A 19341-nucleotide genomic window follows, 5' to 3' on the forward strand; every position below is an offset into this window, starting at 1 on the left:
CATGTCACATATAAATGTGAGCAGAAATATTCTTCGTAAGGAATCTCCTATTCCTTCTGTTTCAGCAAGAATTTAGACACTCACGAGGAGTTGGCCAAACGATTAACAGCAATTCTTACCATTCTGGAATGTTTTGTGGAGAGTCATGCCCACTGTCAAAACTCAGTAATAACCAAGCTGGCCCCACAGATGTCCATTCTCAGCTTCCATCAATACAAGAGAATGTCTTGCAGTAACTATTTCAGAACAGAATTCTGCTTTGTCATTTGCAAAAAAATGTAGGGACGTGGTATTCATCACAAACACCTTTAGAGTGATACTAGCTCTTTCACTTGTGATTTGCAAATACAATAGAGACCTGATATCACCACCTCATTATTTCAGTAGATATGCCACCAGGTACAACAAGGCATTACAGGCATGTGCTGCTAACCCAGTATGAACCATAGGTTCATCGGGGCATAACATCAGACTTTACATGCAAAATACATTAGGTACCGTTCAAGCAAGAGTTCAGAGTCTTTAGAGGAGGAACCTAGACCTCCTAGAAGACAAATAAGAATCATCCAGAATCTTGCTCATATATGCAAGTAAGATACATTTTATGATCATTACACTGACTTCTAAGAAAATCCATACAATACCAGCTAAGATATTGCCTCCAGATTACCCCTGAACATAAGCCTGCTAGAAATTTGTTTTCAACTGAGACCATCAAAGACAGTTGAGAATATGCACGATGCCAACCATACCAATCACATGAAATCTTCTTCCAGCTCCTGAAGAGATTTCCCCTTGGAAGCAATATCCTTGTTGGATGTCATTTTTTCAGACACCATGAGTCCTTTGTAGCTCCTGATTTCAGCCTGCTTGTCCTTCTCCATGCGCTCCAACTCTTCCCTTCGTTTCTGATCACAGTAAAATTACATTAACTACAAGAGGAAAAAATGTGTTACACAGTACATCTGCAAAGCACAAATCCCTTTGAAAGGTGAGAGAGAGCTCGTATTTCTTGGTTGACAAGATGAGCTACCTTGTCCCTGAGTTGCGTTTTTCTTTCAGCTCTCTCTGCTGCATTGTATGCTTCTCTTTCAGCTGCATCAATGTTTTCAGATCGTCCCATTGTCATGTTGTTATATACATTTTACAGCAACCATTGACAAGTCACAAATCGCAAGCAATTACTGTTATAAATAAAATACCTTTAGAGAAGAGGCGTGGGTGTCACTAAAAGTAGTCCAGATTAATGGTAGGGCTAATTATCATATTGTTTGTTGGTAACAATAAAACAAAATGCTACCTTTCAAGTCGGGTGTCCTTTCCACCTTTGTTTTATTTAATCTGTTGACAATCTCATTTATGCGCTTCTCCACCCTAACTGTGCGCACCTGAGAAATCAACACGTAATAATAATTCAAATATCCATACAAGAGGGCAAGGCCTCTGTATGTAACATGCATAGGAACTGCTGCAACGTTTTCCATAGATGTACGACTTGTCTATCCTTGTCTAGATGCAGAAATATGAGAAACACTGAATGATAAAATAAGATGAATGCATGCAAAGAAAGAAAACAGAAACGGGGAGGCCTGCTAGAAATTATAATGTAAGATGAAAGCATAACTGGAAGTTCTAGAAAGAGATGTGGTTAGCATATCAGACACCTCATCTTCCATCATAGAGTAAATAAGATTGCTCAGTATCTTTCACATATTAACTGATGTTGCACGTCAATGTGCTTTGTCCGAGCATGAAATACAGGATCCTCAGCGAATTTAAAGGAGCTTTGATTAGTCAATAACAGAGCCAGATCTTTTTGAATAAATCCATAAAATTTAAGATCCTTCACCACAGAGCCTCACAGGCAGCATTAGTGGATGCTCTATATTTGGCTTCCATGGACGATAAACAATAGTACTTTGCATTAAACCCACGTGGCTGGTTCATATAGACCTCCCCTTTCAGATCACCATTTAGTAAAGAGGTTTGAATGTCCATCTCATAAGAGGCCCGCCATAATGAGTGGCAAGGGCTACTATCAATCTGATAGTATTCTGTTTGGCTACTGGCTCAATGATCAATGCCTTCTTTTTGGGCATAACCCTTTGCAACGCAGCCTAGCTTTATACTTTTCCACACTTCCATCACTCCTCATTTTAATCTGGTAGATCCATTTGTTACCGATGTCTTTCCTGGTCAGATAGATCTACTAGCTCCCAAGTTTTATTTTGCACGATACTAACATACTTCTCTTTCATAGCTTCTAGCCACTTGGTATTATCCTTGGCATCCTCGTATCTCTCAGGTTTGACTAAGTTGTCATTAATCCATGACTCACATTGAGCTATCAAGTGCCCTTTGGACCCTTGTAAATCTTCTCAGTCTTTCCTCACTATTTAAGGGTTCATCGTCCTTCTTTGATGATTTCATAAAACCATCTCGATACAGTCCTTGACCCAAGGGCCAAGTACAACCTCACCAATACCTGATGAAGGTTCTTTAGGAACAGGTGATTAGGTCTCTCTTTCTACCACTTATTCATATATGATGAATCTTGTTGTGAAGTATAACCAGTGAAGTACACCCAGTAACCTCCTCCATCAAAGGTTCCATCCCTGCTAGTGATGCCAATTGAGTTTTCAACCATGGCAGCAAATTCCTGAAAGGTTGCAGACCTCTCCTTCTATGATACTCCCATGTCTTCCTAGAATAGTCATCTATGAATGTCAAGAAGTCAACCTTGCCACCTACTAATTAAGGGTATCGTCTTTTCTTAAAACCTTCTTTGGGAGCTAAGCATTCGCATGATACATCCTTTGCGAATTACCTTCTCATGTCGAAGATGACGCACACCATTCACCAAACATGAGAACTAGGCTTTTCATCTTGAGGTGGCCAAACCTTTCATACCACCAAATTTCTTTTCTATTCGATGGTATCATATTTTTCTCTCCGGACCTTACACAGTAGTGAACAATGTGGAACTTGAAGTTAGGTATAGACGATGTCAATATATAAAGACCTTCCTCAATTCCCTTGGCTAGCTTTTGAAATCATCAGCCTTGTCCTGAATGAGATATTCCCCTTCATCAAATTGCCCCTTTTTGTTTGTTTACTAATGGCACTAACACATAGAAAGCTTTATTTCAGACCTAGAACATACAAAACGTTATGTATATCCCATATATCTTTCTTTTGCATTAGTATTGGTATACTACTAATACCCTTGATTTGATGAAGTCCTGAGCTCCTAGTTCTACACTATCACTATTGTCCAATTGAGAGAACCACTTCATACAAGGAGTGAAGTGACTGGAGACTCCGGAGTCAATTACTCATGACCCATCAGCTTAGTGAAACCAGCCTTCAAATAAACTAAATTGCGGTAAATAAATATTAACCAGCAAGTACTAATATTTCAGCCATTTAGAAAATGATTCCAGCAACACAAGAGAACACAAAACCCTCAACAGGGAGTTAAATTGCTCCTGCTCAAAAACCGGACACCCGATTGGCACCAAACTAGACGCCTCTTTCAGTATTTCTTTATTTAGAAGGAAAATTTATAGCAGGGCTAAATGCCCTTGCACCTGTCCCAACACAGCCCAACTGAATCTCAACACTGGCAGGCACAAGCAACCTGCTACTCAGCCAATCCCTGGCTCAAAAAGGCATCCAAATCCAGTGCATAATCCATGGCCAACAGTTCCAAAAATCCCATCAACACCTACAAGGCGAAATCACCATCTTCCTGGCTGTCCATGTATCAATCCCTCAGACACAACGTTTCACACAGCCCGGAGCTGCTACTAGCAGCCCAACTCAGCCACACAGCTCTCACAGGGTGTTACTAGTGCCAACCTTTGCTGCCCTCTTGGGGGTACTCTAGCTGATAGAGAAAAGATTTCACTTCTTGACAGCTTCTTGGTTGAAGGCGAATTCACATGGCAGTTCCTTGGCTGAAGGCGAATTCACCTGGAAGCTCCCTGGCTGTAGGTGAATTTCGTTTTTTAGCTTCTGGTAGTCCTGGCAGCTCCCTAGTTGATGGCAAATTCTTCTGGAGGCTCCTTGGTTGTAGGCGAATCTCGTTTTTGAGCCCTGGCAGTTCCCAATCAGCCCACAGACTGCTCTAGTAGTCAAAAATCAGCAAGGCGATTTTTTAGAATAGCCCTGGGGAACTTTCCCAGCCTGTGACCTGCCTCTCCCTACCTCAGAGCTAATTTCAACTTTTCTGCTTGCTTCCCAAGCCAACTTGCCAAACGTGGCCCATGGAGCTATTTGTAGCAGTGGGATTTTTACCCCTCTCTTGCCCTTCAGCTCCTTGCCTAGGCCCATGGAATTAGTATACTGGATTAGCCCTTTTTACAATTCTAATCAATGAGAGGCCAAAGGTATTCACAGGTCTAAAAAGTTCATGTCCGCATGGCATATCCCCCTCTTGAAACCTCGCGAAACGACCTCGTTTTGCACTTGAGACTACAGTACATGAACAATAATAATAATAACACTGGCACACAAATAGCATTGAAGGAGCAATGCATAACCAACATTGCAGAACGAGCAATGAATAACCAACATTGTAGAACGAGCAACGCAAAACTAGCATTGCAGAATGAGCTATACATAACCAGCAGTGCATATATAATTCTGTAGAGCTCGAGATACAAACCATATACCAATGCATAACAACAGTGACTAGTACACTGATCATAGAAGTCCCATGGCGAGATATACCATTAGCAAGTGGTACCTTGGGTGAGACATGACAGCAAGAAATCCAAATCGAGAAGAAGGGACTTTAAAGAATTTACTACTTTTGATGGAAAGTATGGGGCAAGTGAGAAAGCTTTGAACTTCATTCAACAGTTCGATATAGCTTTTCGACCAGGTCACTATCATGAAAAGTCGAAATTAAAGATTGTGAGTCTCCACCTGACAAACAGTGCCAATGCATGGTGGGGAGCTCTTCTAGTGGTAGATGAAGCAACCAAGAAGTGGAAAAGATTAAATCGAGCAATTCTTGCCAAAGACTTTTATAATGATGTCCATACATATTAGGAAAGTGTGGATGACAGCCATAGATACGGTTGAGATTTATAACTAGAAGTTCTTTTCAGCTTATCTCCAGATTACCCCTCCCAAGGAGATCTCAAAACAGTCAAAGCTTTGGAAGTACATGGCTGGTCTGCATCCAAGTATTCATACCCAAGTAAGCATTAAACGCAAGACGTAAGCATTAAACGCAAGACAAAGCTACAAGATTTGCTACGGACAATGCATATCTCAAAAGGCAAGGATGGGGAAACCATATAAAAGGAATATGACCCCAATAGTTCAAGGTCAAAAACATCTCCAATTTCAAAAGCTGAGGGGTCCATTGAAGCCCTATAAAGGGAAAACAAAGTTTACACCAGAACAGATCGAGGCCTTCTCAAAGGAGGACTAGTGTTTTCATTGTGGAAAGCACAGTCAGTTCTTTCAACCCGTCCAGAACCCTCCTCACATCCTCTACCTACCATCTCCCATTGGGGTATGGTTAGGGTTGTCACTCTCTTGCTGGTTGGCTCATTCTCAAGGCATTTGCAGCGAGCTGAAGCGGTTCGTGGCTGTTTCGAGCATTTCCATCGTGAGAACTTTGCATTTGGCGCGGGTTTGTTGATACTTAATAGAAGTCTTTTTTTCGGTTTGGGGGGGGGGGGGGGGGATCTTGTGTGCAATCTTCCTTTGATTCAATAGTAGCTGCATATTAACAGATTTAGGTCCTATCTGCACTGAAATTTTGAATTGGGCAACAAAAAAGATGCAGTGATAGCATTGTGAAAAAAACATAATAATTGAATTGAAACATGTCATCGCAATCCCTCATGGACTAACATATAGGCAAACAAATTTCAAGCCCTTCTATCCAAGCTTTCAAGAACCTGAATCATTGAGCAGCAAAATAAAAGAACCCATTGATGTATACTAACTGGGGGTAAGGGTGCCTTAGATTATCCAAAAATTTGTAGACAAGAGCCAATTATGCAAGTACCATTTTCACACTGATGCAGGTACAGTTTTCTTACAAGTTTGGGGTTGTGGAAGCCCACTTGGCCAACATCCATTGATGCAGTTTTCCTCAAGTTGGACCAAGGTGTATAAACGACATCCAAGTTGTTCAGCTTGTTGCCTGCAAAACACGACAGCAAACCAATTATTCTCACAAGCTCCAAGTTTTTCGCCCTGGAATCTTTAAAATTCAAAAGCACTTTATTGCCTAATTATATGACAAATTGAGGATACTAGCTATATGACACTTGCCACAAACTAAGAGTTTTGACCATTATCAAACAATTGCTGCTCCGATGCTATCTTTGTCAACCATGCTTCTTTGCAACGAGCTTTCAAATTCTCGTCAAAAACTACATGCACCAGCTTCATCATAACCCTTCATACCATCTCACGTAGCATATTCCTTCTACATTGTAAACAAAGAAAATTCCTTCCGCATTGTAAACGGAGGCATAGCCACATTAACAAAGAACAACCATCTAAGTACAACAAAGTACAAGGCCATCACCACTACAAGCCACATGGCTTAGAAGACTCCTTAAGGAAGTTCAATATTTTAATGGTTAATCACCAATTACTATCATCATTGTGACAATAAGTCTCCATAATGTTTATCTAAGAACCATGCCTTTCTAAAACACGAAGAAACTCTCAGCATGGACAAAAAAAGAGGCTCCTTTAGTTGAGGAGTACATTGAGTGAGGGCGTTAGGTTTACATCATCCTAGCTTTGTTGCGGAAACCCCTTCATAGGTGCAACTTTGGAGGCTGCAAACTTGGACATAAATTCTTATACCATGTATGTGAAAAATGTCAAATCTCACGACACAAAGTGATGTCCTTTACAAAGTAGCACAAAATAGATTATTGAATTGCCTTAGTCCGCCATGCAACCTCTCCTACCCGCGTGGGACCTGGACTCGCCCCCTCCTATGGTGTATTGCCTTCGCGCCCCTAGGGGCTAGTACCGCTGCCATTCACGGGCTGGAGCTTGACCTCCAACCGCCTCTACCACATGCCTTAGAGGGACCTCAAGGGTCGACCCGCTACTTGTGTGACTAGATGTTGAGCAGAGCCTCAACTACTCCCTTGCTCAATTGGGACGCGTTTCAAAAGATTTTCTCAGCAACCTTCAAGGGTACAAGTGGTGCTCAGCTGGCTGGGTGCTTGTACTAGACCCTTCCGCTCCCCCTCTCAGTTCTAGGGCTGTTAGCAAAGCTTTCTTGGCCCCCATTGGTGCGATGTGACTCATAGGTAGTTTTTGGGATCACCTTCAAGGAGCCCCTTCCGTGTTGGGACTCAAAAAGTAGAGTTTGTTGGTGCACTCTTTGGTGGTGTGCTTTTTCGGAGGGCTACAAGCGTTCCTTTCTTCCTTCTTCCTTTCCCATTTCTTTCCTCTCAAGCAGCAAAGACACGAGTTTGTCTTTCTTGGGATTCAAGTCTTGGCAGTGACCCTTGGTCTAGCAAGAGGAGCTCAAATGGCAGCATCCTGGACTCCCTCAATTGTTAAGGTTCGCTTATCCCCAGAAGACAAACAATAGGTGAAGAAAGCAGTGAAATCTTTACAGGACATAGCAATAATGGGCAAGATAGTGGGGCTCTCACCCATGAGGAGGAAGGTATGTGATTGGATTCAGGCGAGCCTTGTTAAAAAATGAAATCCCACCAAACTAATAGATTAGAATAGGAATTACAAGCGGAAGTGTTTCACTATGGAATCAAGCTTCAACAAGTGTGTGTACTTCACAAACATTCATGTGTGTGCACACAAGCAAATAGATTGTGCTCAAAGACAATATAGAAGCAACTCTTATATATTTCCGTCCTACCACAAACTAGACAAGATACAATACCAAAAGGTTCTCCTACTATATGCCTAGCACCTCTAGATCCCTAAGCCCACGTGCTCCACTCAGCTTATGTAGACTCTCCATCCAGTGATCCCCCCACCTTGCTGTCCGAATACTCAGCCTAGGTGGGCAGCCCCTCTCAGCTTAGTTTGCAGCTTCTCTGTATCTCCTTCACCTCTTGGATAGGCCCAAGGAAGGTCTTTTGCTGCTCGCTTCAACAAACAATAATAAAGAAATGATTGCGGCCCATGAGGGTATCTTCCCAACTGTACCCTCATAATACAAAGTGGTTGTACTCCTCAACCGCTTACTAGCTTAATTCTTAGACACATAATATGCAATTGATTTGTCATGAGTTGCCTGCAAAGAAAGGTTGTTTCCTTTGATATGCCCTCATAACAATGCCTACTACATTTTCCTTTGTACAAAAGTCCACTTTCTCTTGTCACCACATTCCAAAATTCTTGGTCGCAATATTGAAAATTAATTAAGAAACAAGGGCTCTCCTAGGGCTCTCCCACTCATAAAGGGCACGTCTACGTCCAAGTGCCTGCATCTGTGCATTGCTCTGTTGAATTTCATCTATAGTCCAAAGGACCCACCCCTGCCATTGTTGAGCCTGGTTGATTTCCCAAATCGTGTGAGGATTGGATTTCCCAATCTTCCGTAGTGAGTGGCCGAGTGTACCTCCTCCTCATAAAGGTTGTTTGCGACCCTAACACCCTTTTTTGGCCCCGGCCCCTAATAGAATTGGTCAAGTCCAAGAAAGACGCCCCCCCTAGCTTATCCTCCGAAAATTCCAGGTTGTTGAACTGCATTGATGCACATGGGATGCTTCTCCTTGGGACACAAGCTACTAATGGCAACACGAAGGATGATGAGGGGTTGGACTTCCTCAAATGGCAAAGGATGGTGGGATAGTCACGGAAGAGATGGGATATTGATACCCAACACAGCACTCGATGGAAACTTTGAATTTGGAGGGACGCCCTTTGAGGAAGCTGTAGTGAAATCCTAGAGAGTAATTTTGGCCATCAAAGGTGAGGCAATCCGCTTCTCTCCTACACCGTGTACATAGGTGCCTAGAACTAGTAGCCTCTCCTTGGACCCCATCACATAAGAGACATTGGCTTAAGCAACATGTGCCCCACAAGGTTCTTAGCAAGTTCTCGTCAGACATGGACTAGGCCCCATCCAAAGAAGATCTACTTCTTTTGGTTGCTGGCGCATGGAGGCCTCCTAGTAGGACCACACTTGGTGCAAGTGTAGATAGATGGGGACTTGGAAACGATCTGGCTGCCTGTGGAGCTGATGGGTAGCCCACGGGATTTGGTAGTGCTCTCTCACAATTGTTACATGGCTAAGGCATTCAATGGGTTTTCACAAGGTCCATGGTAGCCTAGCTGACAAAAGGGCGACATGCCTTCTGCCTCAACATGATCTCCCTAGCGAGCCATGACATTCAAGATTTGGTGCTACTGCTCAACGGGGACCCAAGTTTTCACCTAAGGACATTGAATGGGAGACAATGGCCAACATTACTGCCTAAAACATTTGGGTTCCACCGTGCAAGTCACTGATGGGGACTAGCACATTCATCTTGTAGCCACCCTAGTCAACATCTGGCTTGATATTAGCCATACCAACAACGTTGACACAACCCCATGATTATCGATACCAACTGAATACTTAAGCCAACTAAATAGCCTTCAAGTCTTCATCCTAAGCGTGCTTCTAGGTCATGTATACCTCCATAGGCCGCTTTCAATCGCAGGCCATCCTCAATCACTGCTCTTTTATGATCTCAACAGACCTCTCAACTACTAGGACTCCAAAAACACAGAGCCAAATTCTCTACCTTATGCACTCATTGACAAAGCCAAACATGGCCTCTACTCCTAACACATCGGGAAGAAATCGGTAAGAATATATTGGGCAAGCATTAGTCAAGACATCTAATGACGGCACTTCTCTTTACATAGCTACAATGTTCTTTCATTGCCAAATCAGACTGACACATTCAACCAGGAAGATAGGGTGAACAAGAATAACCAGGAAGATAGGGTACACAAGAATAACCTATCAGAAATAAGCTTTGGCAAACCCCAGTCCTCTATTATGAGGTCTAAAGAAGGATTGTTGGAGGGTAGAGGTCCACTCCCCACTTGCGAGCTATGAGGACAAGGGGAAGTCACACCAATAGATGGGATGGACAGAGAGAGGCTGCCATGTGAGCTGCACACAGGCTGCCATATGGGCAGCTAGGGATCTTCCTAATTGTGATTGATTGGACCCTTGAATAGTACACACGGCACTGCCATGATCTTGCCCTCCGTTGGAGCTGCACATGGGCCTGTAAGGAGATGCCAATAGGCTGGTCACTAAGGGTGAGAGTGTGCAAGAACACAAGAGTGGAGTGAAGACACTACCCAAAAAGTACAGAATGCTTCTTATTTCGAGTTTTGTGACACTAGTTGAACTCCTATGCAAAGCTCATAAAATTGAGCTAATTGTGTAGCTTTATTTCTCTCTTTATTATACACACATGTAAATATTTATAGCTTGGACAAGAGAAGTGCATGAAACACATGTAATCCCAATATTATACCTCCCCATAGCAAAACTTCATCAAACAACGTCTCGAAGATTACACGATTTTTGCCAAAACATGACGAGCCTATTTTCCCGAAGTGCCTCATAGTAACCATGTCTTCCATTGTACATATACATTTTCTTTCAGATTTCCAAGAATGCTATATTTAATTACTGCCATTGCATTTCATAAGCATCCAATGCTAATCACAACAAAACCCAAATATATCTTCGTACTCAAATAATGCCAACACTACAAATACTTTAGACTAAAATAACTTAGCAATCACTTCAAGCAAAAAAATATTAGAAAAGAAATGCTTGTTCGATAGCTTATAGTCAAAAGAGTGATATTTGCCAACAAAAGAACACCTTGTATTGAATTTGCCTTCACAAGTTGAGCACAATCCTCTAAAAGTTCCGGAGTTATACTTTCCATTGTCTTGCCTTTGTGCAATCTTAAGTAGACATGTGCTGATGATAGTTTGTCAACATGAAACCTGCCTAGCCAAATAACCATGAATTAGAAATACATTCCATCTGTAAGTTGTAGCTCAAAAAGACTACCTTCAAACCTTTATAGAGTGACACCAAAAGCTCCCTATGTAAAGCTTTCCTTAGTACTATTCCTAAAAGGTCTCTGTGGAAGGATCAAAGAAGCACGTGTAGAAGCATAGCACACAAGACTAGATCAACAAAAGAACACTTGCACAATGATGAAGTCGAAAAACTTAATCACATACCTTCACAAACCTATAATAATTTTTCAAAAACGAATAAAAGGAAGAAAAGAAAAGCCAAACTTGGGCCCAATTAAGAGGGGGGGTTTCCATTTTCCGAGCGAAAACCTCCGAGCAACAAGCGGACAAAAGGGGTGGGGTCAAAATATAGAGTCTCAAGTCATTTTTGGGGAGCACAAAATTTCAATTTTTTCCAAGGAATATATTAGTATGTACGAAATGTTGATGAATAGAGATAGATATAAATATACCTTCATAGAATGTCCAAGTGATGGCTTGTTTTATGACTTTCAAATATCCTTTTTCTTTCTTTCACCATTGGATAGATCATGAAATTTTGAGCAAATCTCCTCTTTACAGTTCCTCAGGCTGAGCTAAGAATATGGATTCAGGTATGAGGGTTTTCTTCAATCTCTCTTTCCTACTCATCCAAGGAATATGGTATATATTGCTACATGAAAGCTTCTCAATACTTCAAATATGGGATTGCTAAAGCTAAAAACTCTTCAACTTCATCAATACAGGAGTTCCAAGATCAGAGAGAATTCTGGTGCTCTGATACCATATTAAAAATGGCAGCGGAAGATGCAAACAAACTGAAGCTACAGAACCACACAGAGAACACTAGAGACAACAAGATGTGCCACAAACAGATCTGCTGTAACTCAGCCCATAAACCAGGGCAGCAACTGAAATACAAAGTATCCTGAACAGGATAAGAAACAGGAGCTGCAGGAGGGGCTGAACTCAAGCAGAGGAAGGGGGGCACAAGGAGGCTGCAGAAGGGGCTGAACTGAAGCAGAGGAAAGGGGCACAAGGAGGCTGCAGCCTGAGAGCACGGAGGCTGGAGAAGCCTGAAGCGAAGAGGCAGGGCCCTGGGAGCGAAGAGGCTAGAGGAGCCTGAACCGAGGAGGCAGGAGCCTAGAAATGAGGAGGCTGAAGGAGCCTGGGCGAAGAGGCAGGAACCTTGGAACGAGGGGACTGAAGAAGCCTGGAGCGAGGAGGCAGGAGCCCGGAAAGAGGAGGGATCTGCTGAAGGAGCGTGGGCAGCCAACAGAGCAGCTGAGGGGAGGCTTAGGTGGGGATGGCTGCTGGAAGAAGTGAGTGAGATGAGGAAGGGGGAAGACCCTTTTATAGGGAAGGCCAGGAGGGTCGGCCAGATGGCCTAGACCGACCAGCCTGGTCAGTCAGCCAACTGGGCCGACCAGCTGGTCGGCCAGAGGCTGGTCGGCCAGGACCTGGTCGGCCAGGGGCTGGTCGGCCAGCCTACCCCCTCTGGCCCCCCTGCTGCGTGGGAGCTGGTCGGCCAGCCTACCCTGGAGATGTCAGTCTCAACACCCCCTCTCAGCTCCAGGGTGTGGCACAAGACCCAGAGAGCTGGCATGATGTTGGAGAAGGGGAGGGGAAACAGGTTTGGTAAAAATGTCGGCGACGTTGTCGGTAGTGGTGCTGAAGAGGAGCAAAATGGTACCGTCAAGAACCTTCTCTCGCGTGTAGTGGTACTGAATTTCGATGTGTTTTGTCCGAGCATGGAAAACCGGATTGCGAGCAAGGGCAATACAGCTTTGATTGTCACAAAAAAGTGTGGTAGGAGCGGGTTGCTGAAAACCACAATCGAGAAGAAGGCGCCGAAGCCACACAGCCTCACAGGTGGCACTACACATAGCCCGATACTCAGCCTCGGTGGAGGATAGGGCGACCGTGGGTTGGCGTTTACTGGACCAGGAGATAGCCGCAGAGCCAAAGGAGAAAACATAGCCCGTGGTAGAGCCGCGAGAATCGGGGTTGCCAGCCCAATCAGAGTCACTCCAACCTCGGAGAGTGAGCGGGGAAGGAGAGGAACCACCAGCAGTATATAGGAGCCCGAAATAGGAGCCCGAAATAGGAGCCCGAAAGTAGAGGTCCCCTGAAGATAGCGGAGGAGACTTCGAGCAGCCTGCCAATGAGAAAGCGAAGGGGTTTGCATGAAGGTACTGAGGGTGCCGACAGAGAAGCCGAGATCCAGTCGAGTGTTAAGTAGCCAGAGAAGAGAACCAACAAGCTGGCGGTAGAGGGAGGCATCAGGATAAGCAGTGGACCCAGAAGCAGAGAGTTTAGAGTTGGGATCCATGGGAGAAGTGATGGGCCGACAGTCAGCCATGTGGAAAGTTTCGAGGAGCTCGTGAACATAGCGTTGCTGAGAGACAAAATACCCCCTCTTAGTCTGCCAAATCTCAAGACCCAAGAAAAAATGGAGGAGGCCCATATCCGTCATCTCAAATTCAGTTTGAAGAGCAACTTTAATGGCAAGGATATGATTGGTATGACTCCCAGTAAGGATTAGATCATCCACATAAAGAATGATGAAGGTATGAAGCTGTCCTTCATGAAAGAGATAAAGATTGGGATCAACCAGAGAGCGATGAAGTCCTTGGCGGCAGAAGAAGGTATCAATACGCTGATTCCAGGCCCTAGGAGCTTGCTTGAGACCGTAGAGGGCCTTGCGAAGGTGACAGACCATGGAAGGAGAACGAGAATTAATGAAGCCGGGTGGCTGATCCACATATACCTCTTCTTGAAGATCACCATTCAAAAATGCAGATTTGACGTCCATTTGAAAAATGGGCCACTGATGGTGGGCTGCAAGAGCAAGGATCGTTCGGATGGTGCTCATCCGGGCGGTAGGTGCAAAAGGTCTCCCCATAGTCGATGCCGGGTCGTTGGGCATAGTCTTTAGCCACCAGCCGAGCTTTATACTTGTCGACAGAACCATCAGAGGCGTACTTTGTTTTGAATATCCACCGGACACCGATTACGGAACGGTGTGAGGGACGAGGAACAAGGTCCCAGGTATGGTTCCGAAGAAGAGCATGAATTTCTACTTCCATAGCCTGTTTCCAATGAGGCTGGGCCAGAGCCTGAGGAATGGTAGTGGGCTCGCGAGTGGCGAGGATGCGAGACATAAGGGCGTAATTGACATGGAGGGGATCAGATGAGGACGGTGGGGGGTGGCGATGAGGGCGACGAGGCCCATCATCAGGGTGTGGTTCGGAGTAGGGATCCTCAAGACCGGAGGAGCGGAGAGTATCAATGAGCCATCGCGGAACACGTACCGAGCGGGGTTCCAAAGGAGGAGCAGACGAGGGTGGAGCCGGAGAAGGAGGCGGAGGAGAGAGAATAGGAGGTGATGTAACGGGGGACGAGGCAGGTGGAGGGATAGAGGGCTCCGGGGCATCGGACAAATCTCCAAGAACAGGAGGAGAGTCGGAGGATGGCGGAAGGACCTGCTCGTCGAAAAGGACATCCCTGCTCACGGAGATAATGCGGCGGCAAGGATCATATAGGCGATATCCAGTGGAGACGGAGTTGTAGCCTACGAACAAGAGCTTGTGGGACTTAGGATCAAGCTTTCCACGATCAGATTTAGGAATATGAACATAAGCATCACAGCCAAATACCCGAAAATGGGAAACATCGGGCTTAGATCCATAGTAAGCCTGATAAGGGGTCATGCCTGGGACTGCTGATGTCGGAGAGCGGTTAAGAGTATGGATCGCGGTCATCATGGCCTCGGCCCAGAGGGACTAAGGGAGTTGACTATGAGTTAGCATGGTCCGAGCCATTTCAACGCCGGTACGATGCTTACGTTCAACCACGCCATTATCAAAAGGGGTACCTGTGTTGGCAAATTCCCGTTTGACACCATGACTACTCAAGAACCGATCAAACTCGAGAGAGGTGAACTCACCACCCTTATCAGCACGAAGAATTTTGAGCGAGTGGTTGGATTCTTTTTCGACCAGGGCTAGCCAGGTCTGGAAACGACTGAAAGCCAGATCCTTGTGGGAAAGAAAATAGATCCAAGAATAGCGACTAAAGTCATCAACAAGGAGCATGTAGTACGAGGCTCCCCCCAGTGACATAATCTGCATAGGGCCACATAGGTCGAGGTGAACAAGACCAAGCGGAACGGTGGCACGGCGAGAGGCATGATGGGCGAACGGCTCGCGATGTTGTTTGCCCAATATACAAGAGGGACAGAGACCTTAGCGAGTGCCGACGTTAGGGAGGCCGAGGACAAGCTGATCACGGAAAGCACGATGGAGAGCATCAATGTGTAGATGACCAAACCGATAGTGCCAAAGGTCACCAAGAGAGGTTCCTGTAAGGGAGGGAAGGGTGACAAGCTTGTAGATACCATTAGTAGAATGGCCGGTCCAAACCGGCTGTCCGGTAGCACGATCGCGGATGGTAACAGAGGCTGCTTCAAACTCAACCTTCATATTGTTTTGACAAATCTGATGAACCGAAAGGAGATGAAAGCCGAGAGACGGAACATAAAGAACACGAGAAGAGTGTTTACCCCCTTTGCCATTAGGAATAATATCAAGAGAGCCCTCTGAATGAACAGGAATAGAGTGCTTGTCGCCGATGCAGACACGACCAGAATGAGGGGTGAGATCCTGGAGCAGCGAGGAGGAGGGGGTCATATGCCAAGAGGCCCCACTATCAACGATCCATTCACAAGCATCGGAACTATGGAGAGCCAATGACTCTACTGCAGGAAGGGGTACCGAATTCAAGAGCTCAAGGTGAACAAATGCAAGAGTGGGGGTAAGGGAAGCATCAGCCGCAGCGGCCAGGGGTGCGTCAGCTCGTTTGTGTTTGCGGTAGGGACAATTGCGCCAATAATGGCCAGGAGTGCCACAGTGATTGCAATTACCTTTGGGAGCAGGACGGTCACTGGAGGGATCTGAAGAAGATGAGTTAGTGGCAGAGGACGGGGCATTCTTGGATCGAGGTTTGGGACGGTGGGCCACAAGAGCCTCATAAGAACCATCAGAGGTTTTAATGAGCTGTTCCTCCTGATCCATCATCATGGGGACAAGTTCCTCCCAAGTGATGGTGCTGAGGCGGCCAGAGGTAATAAGAGAAGAATAGAATGCTGCATATCGACTATCAATAATAACATGAGATAAGAGAGTAATAGCCATATCTTCGGAGGAGATAGCCTTGCCTGCATGGAGGATGTCCTGATGCATGCTCTGCATTTTATTGATGTGGTCCCGTATGGAAGGGGAAGTAGCCGGATCGAGGCGACGAAGCTGAACTTCCAAGGAGATACGTTTCATGGGAGTGACGCGAAGGTACATGCCATCAAGAAATTCCCAAATAGCACGTGTAGAAGTAAGGTGCTTGATATGATTGAGAACCCCTGGTTGACAATTGAGAAAGATGAACGAACGTACACGAGCATTCAATTTGTCCCAGATAAGAGAAGCATGTGGATCCTCCTCAGGAGACGGACGAGGGATCCCGGGATCAACAAACTCAGCAAGATCATAAGATTCCAATACAGACGCCATCTGAATTTTCCAAAGGGAATAGTTGGTCCCATCTAACTGCCGAGCATCTGGAAATGTAGGAAGAGTGGGGATGCGTACAGGCTTGTCAGACTCTTGAAAAAAACTGGACATAGGGGGAACGCGAAGATCCGGAGTAGAATCCTTTGTTTCATCAGCCATGACTGAAACCAGGGAGTGGACAGCAACCAAGGGCTGAAGAGAACGGGGCTGGTGAACAGATCGAAGTCTAGAACGGGGCTGCCGACAGGCAGCAAAAAAAAATATAGGGGGAAGAAGAGAGCTCTGTAGTCAGCGGGAAAGAGAGTTGCCGACGAGGACAAGCTTCTTCAACTTCATCAATACAGGAGTTCCAAGATCAAAGAGTATTCTGGTGCTCTGATACCATATTAAAAATGGCAGCGGACGATGCAAACAAACTGAAGCTACAGAACCACACTGAGAACACTAGAGACAACAAGATGTGCCACAAACAGATCTGCTGTAACTCAGCCCATAAACCAGGGCAGCAACTGAAATACAAAGTATCCTGAACAGGATAAGAAACAGGAGCTGCAGGAGGGGCTGAACTCAAGCAGAGGAAGGGGGGCACAAGGAGGCTGCAGAAGGGGCTGAACTGAAGCAGAGCAAAGGGGCACAAGGAGGCTGCAGCCTGAGAGCACGGAGGCTGGAGAAGCTTGAAACGAAGAGGCAGGGGCCTGGGAGCGAAGAGGCTAGAGGAGCCTGAACCGAGGAGGCAGGAGCCTAGAAATGAGGAGGCTGAAGGAGCCTGGGCGAAGAGGCAGGAACCTTGGAACGAGGGGACTGAAGAAGTCTGGAGCGAGGAGGCACGAGCCCGGAAAGAGGAGGGATCTGCTGAAGGAGCGTGGGCAGCCAACAGAGCAGCTGAGGGGAGGCTCAGGTGGGGATGGCCAGGAGCAGGCTGAAGACTAGAGCCTTGAGGAGCTGCTGGAAGAAGTGAGTGAGATGAGGAAGGGGGAAGACCCTTTTATAGGGAAGGCCAGGAGGGTCGGCCAGATGGCCTAGACCGACCAGCCTGGTCGGTCAGCCAACTGGGCCAACCAGCTGGTCGGCCAGAGGCTGGTCGGCCAGGACCTGGTCGGCCAGGGGCTGGTTGGCCAGCCTACCCCCTCTGGCCCCCCTGCTGCGTGGGAGCTGGTCGGCCAGCCTACCCTGGAGATGTCAGTCTCAACAGCTCAGAGGCTCCACCCCTTGGCTCATTGTATCACGTTTTTAAGTCTCATAGACCCTTTGGTCTTCCAAAGACTCTTAATAAACTCTCTCTCTCTCTCTCTCTCTCTCTCTCTCTCTCTCTCTCTCTCTATATATATATATATATATGTGTGTGTGTGTGTGTGTTCATGAGTTTCTATATATATATGTGTGTGCGCATAATACATGTATACACGTATATACATATGTATACATGTGTGTAAACTCATGAACACGCCCAAACACATCCTTTATAAAGGACACTAACAGTGCATTCCAATCACCCATAAGCTTAGAAACCACAACACAGGAGCGCAGGTGTGTGTGCGCGTTTGAGATAGAGTGCGAGAGAGAGAGAGAGAGAGAGAGAGAGAGAGCGTGTGTGTGTGTGCGTGTGTGAGACAGACAGAGAGAGATCGCCAAGAAACCCTAACCGGAGAATTCATCTCATTTAATGAGGTTCAACGTAGTGCTATGAAATATAAGTAAGAAAGTTGGAAACACTTCCACACCTTAAACTAACACTTTTTTATTTTCGACATTTTCTATCTGCCATTCCACAGCTTTGCTTTTCCGCTTATACGATAGGCAGGACAAATACGTTGCTTGAGACAGGGATGAAGAAAAATGAACACCGCCGCAATCTGATTGTGAATTGCTTCACCTCACTGGCTTTACAGTATTAAAGGGTGCATGTCGTATATTCTAGGCATTTCAGACTAAAACTTTTATGCGCGATCGGCCTCCATCTGAAGATGAAAAAGGAGTACTTGATTTGCAACCAAAACCAAGATCTATTCATAAGATCAAAGCGTACCAGACGTCTTCCGGAAAACCATATTTGATGAGATCCTCGTTTTCGTACTTGTCGAGACCCATGTAAATGACGTAATCACCAGCCTCTGGCCGCGCGTTGAAGTAAAAGACCATCTTGGTAGGCTGGCAAAAACCTGGCGAAACGATGCTGAGCGGCAAGAATCCTTCCGAGGATTGATACGGCTGGCGTAGGGCGTCCCGCCCAGACTAAATGGAAATTATGAGGCGGACTTTCAGCATGGGAAGATTGGAAAGAGAAGCAAACTGAATTGCTGAGCGATGGCTGCCTAGCCTAGACACCACGCTTTCAACGATGGATGCGCCTCCAATAATTTACAAGTTACCGGGCAACTTCGAGTATAGTTTTGCCTCCACTAAAGGAAGCCCTACACCTTGTCTATTAATTCGCTAGGCATGTAGATGTAAATCTTTGTAATCTTGGAATGATATTGTTTTCACTTTAGAAATGGCATAGACATTGGTTGGAAGCATACACTAGCATGCCTAAACCACAGTTGTTTGTAGATGCTTGTGGACGGCACCAAGCAACTTAATGGAACTTAAAAGTTGAAGGGTCATCATTCAACGTAGAATATGAAATATTCAGACGTCCCATTGCCCGATACATGGCTTAGTGTGGTATTTACATCATGGGCCAAAACATTTCAGATCGAAGACCATGATCTTGGTAGTTAGACCACTTCTGGGGAATACCACACATTTTCTCTTCTTGGGTACT

At 45.5% G+C, this 19341-nt stretch overlaps 1 protein-coding gene across 1 annotated transcript; it reads right to left on the reverse strand.

Moving 5' to 3' along the window:
• Window positions 1-423: 423 nt before the first annotated feature.
• LOC147894010 (coiled-coil protein) lies at window positions 424-18959 on the reverse strand. The gene is made up of 6 exons (XM_087386460.1): window positions 18604-18959; window positions 10865-10992; window positions 6066-6169; window positions 1301-1388; window positions 1034-1095; window positions 424-908 (listed from the first exon to the last, which is right to left on the reverse strand). The coding sequence occupies exons 1-6, from the start codon at window positions 18714-18716 to the stop codon at window positions 756-758; spliced, it is 648 nt and encodes a 215-aa protein (XP_087242586.1). The 5' UTR covers window positions 18717-18959; the 3' UTR covers window positions 424-755.
• Between the last annotated feature and the right edge of the window lie 382 nt (window positions 18960-19341).

The sequence above is a fragment of the Dipteris shenzhenensis genome, chromosome 15 (genome assembly GCF_047967505.1).
Source record: "Dipteris shenzhenensis isolate YYH24624 ecotype China chromosome 15, Dip_SZ_1.0, whole genome shotgun sequence".
Lineage (NCBI taxonomy): Eukaryota > Viridiplantae > Streptophyta > Polypodiopsida > Gleicheniales > Dipteridaceae > Dipteris > Dipteris shenzhenensis.